Below are 2,126 nucleotides of genomic sequence, written 5' to 3' on the forward strand. Positions count from 1 at the left end.
TCCGTTTCCTACTGTGTCCGATCGACACTGTGTCCGATTCATTCAACTTGCTGTGTCCGATTTATTCTGTGCGCAACTGGGACGCTCCCTAATTACAATCCTAATGTTTTATTCTTAATTACAAAGGCGGCCACTGTGTGCCGTCATATCTGTGCCACTTCTGCGTGCGCGGATTCCGGCTGCCACTTCTTGTAAGCTGACAACAGAACTAAAATTATAAATATATAATATCCACAGACTTTTATACTAGACCATTAACATCTATGGACGCACTGCCGAAAAACTGATGCGAGTGCGAGGTGCAAGTGTTAGTGAAGGGTGCGGCCATATTGAATTAACAATAAGTCACTATCGGGTGTTCAGTTGCTCATGATGTGCGTTTATCTGCATTCGTTATTACAGTACATAACGAAGCAGGCGAATGTTTTTGTGTTAAATATTGGTACATGTTATCAATAAGTTTGTAAGTCATGCCTTCAACGTGTAGCTACTTGAATGCCGAAATCGAACCACTACTCCTGTAGTATTAAACCCTTTCTTTTGGACATTCTGTATATGCCAGACTATTGTATAGAAATCTTGTATAAAACTACTTGTATAGAATCTGTAGTATAGCATATCTTGACTAAAATCAACATGGCGGCAAGCATCACGGCCGAGATGCCTGTCAGCGGTCTAGTATTGTATAGAAGTCTACTCGATGATAATATCTAAATATTATTTTATAAATTAAAATCTCACATTTTTCATCCAAACCCCAGATTTCTAGCAGTTTGTATTTGGACACGACTCCCTGCGACTGCAACGTTTGTACTATTGCTTGAGTGCGTGGTATCAACCTGAAAAAATCGTATTGAATTGATGTAATCTATTCGATGAATCAACGTGAAATCGAAAGGAGATAAAATAACGATTTACCTGGCCCATGACTTGGTAATGCTCCCAGGTGTCGTCAGCAACGACGGAACAAATCGTTTCAGCTTAGGGTACACTTGACCCTCCAAGAAGAAATACGCGAACCACTTTACACCGTCCACAGATGCTCTATATCCATCGATAGTAGTCCCCATCCGGCCTTTCCAAATGTACCAGACACGCGGCAAATGATCTTCCCGGTTCCTTGATTATATCTATAAATGAGAATAATATTCGATCATAATAAAGATTAATATCTTTATAAATAAATAGGGAAAACATTATAAAGCAACAATTGTGATAAAAATACCTTGGCGGTGGATCAACCAATGATTCACTAAAATGGCATAACGTGGAAGCGAATTTCGGCAATCATTCGGGTTCTATCGCCGTGACACCTCGCATATACATCTTATTCGTTTCGTACACCTCTTTATAAACCACCTATTCCGGACTGATTTTCCGTAGAACGCACGAAGAATGCATGAACCAGGTTCCTCCATTTTTGATGGTGTTCTGAAAGATGGTTCAGAATAGAGAGGTCGCATTCAATAGGTCTTAATTATCGATGATAATTAAAACACACCATACCTAACCTCTAAAGCATATTTCCACTTGGCCTTATCCTGATCCTCTTTTAGATCCGCCATACCTGCAAGAACTATCTGGCGCAGCAATTTCGCTTCTATGTCGGTCGGTAACGGCATTCTGTAACAATTCTTGTTGTAGACAATGTAGACAACCGTCTCAAACATATTGCAACATACATACAGTCAAATTCCAGTATTCTGATCTAATCGAGGAAGTCAACGGGAAGACAATGATGACGACGACGACGACGTTTTGTGGCGGTGGTTGATAGCGCGGCGCTTTTCGACGATCGTGTCCTGTCTCGCGGCATGTATTCCTTGCAGTCGCGTAAACATTAATTTTCTCCTCCAGCCTCCTCGAGATTCGCCGCCATTATTGATGACGCGCCGCTTGACTGCTTTCTGTCTTTTTATAGTCGACTATTTAGAAGTCGACTTTTAGTCGACTTTCCGCCATTTTTAGAAGTCGACTAGAAGTCGACTTATAAAAGTCGACGGAAAATTGACTTTTATAAGTCGACTATTTAGAAGTCGATTTTTAGTCGACATTCCGCCATTTTTAGAAGTCGACTAAAAGTCGACTTATAAAAGTCAACTTTCCGTTGACTTTTATAAGTCGAC

The 2,126-nt window shown here is 40.5% G+C and overlaps 1 protein-coding gene across 3 annotated transcripts; it reads right to left on the reverse strand.

The window, feature by feature from the left end:
- Window positions 1–126: 126 nt before the first annotated feature.
- LOC112452233 (putative ATP-dependent RNA helicase rha-2) lies at window positions 127–1,620 on the reverse strand. Of its 3 annotated transcripts, XM_025012349.1 has the most exons (5): window positions 1,507–1,620; window positions 1,226–1,431; window positions 919–1,130; window positions 742–839; window positions 127–208 (listed from the first exon to the last, which is right to left on the reverse strand). In XM_025012349.1, exons 3-5 carry the CDS (start codon window positions 1,068–1,070, stop codon window positions 144–146), a joined length of 315 nt encoding a protein of 104 aa, XP_024868117.1. In that variant the 5' UTR covers window positions 1,071–1,130; window positions 1,226–1,431; window positions 1,507–1,620; the 3' UTR covers window positions 127–143. The 3 variants fall into 3 exon arrangements, with proteins under 3 accessions (XP_024868117.1, XP_024868115.1, XP_024868116.1); XM_025012347.1 differs by lacking the exon at window positions 127–208 and having other exon boundaries at window positions 265–839; window positions 1,507–1,619; XM_025012348.1 differs by lacking the exon at window positions 127–208 and having other exon boundaries at window positions 265–839; window positions 1,502–1,619.
- Window positions 1,621–2,126: the final 506 nt, after the last annotated feature.

This window comes from Temnothorax curvispinosus, unplaced genomic scaffold (assembly GCF_003070985.1).
Source record: "Temnothorax curvispinosus isolate PA1 unplaced genomic scaffold, ASM307098v1 QBEX01003100.1, whole genome shotgun sequence".
Lineage (NCBI taxonomy): Eukaryota > Metazoa > Arthropoda > Insecta > Hymenoptera > Formicidae > Temnothorax > Temnothorax curvispinosus.

Bases quoted from the DNA above. Each gene is read 5' to 3' on its own strand.
- LOC112452233 (XM_025012347.1), bottom strand. From the start codon at position 1,070: ATGGGGACTACTATCGATGGATATAGAGCATCTGTGGACGGTGTAAAG. The intron at 840-918 runs GTAAATCGTTAT...CGATTTTTTCAG, and splicing joins ATTACCAAGTCATGGGCCAG to GTTGATACCACGCACTCAAG.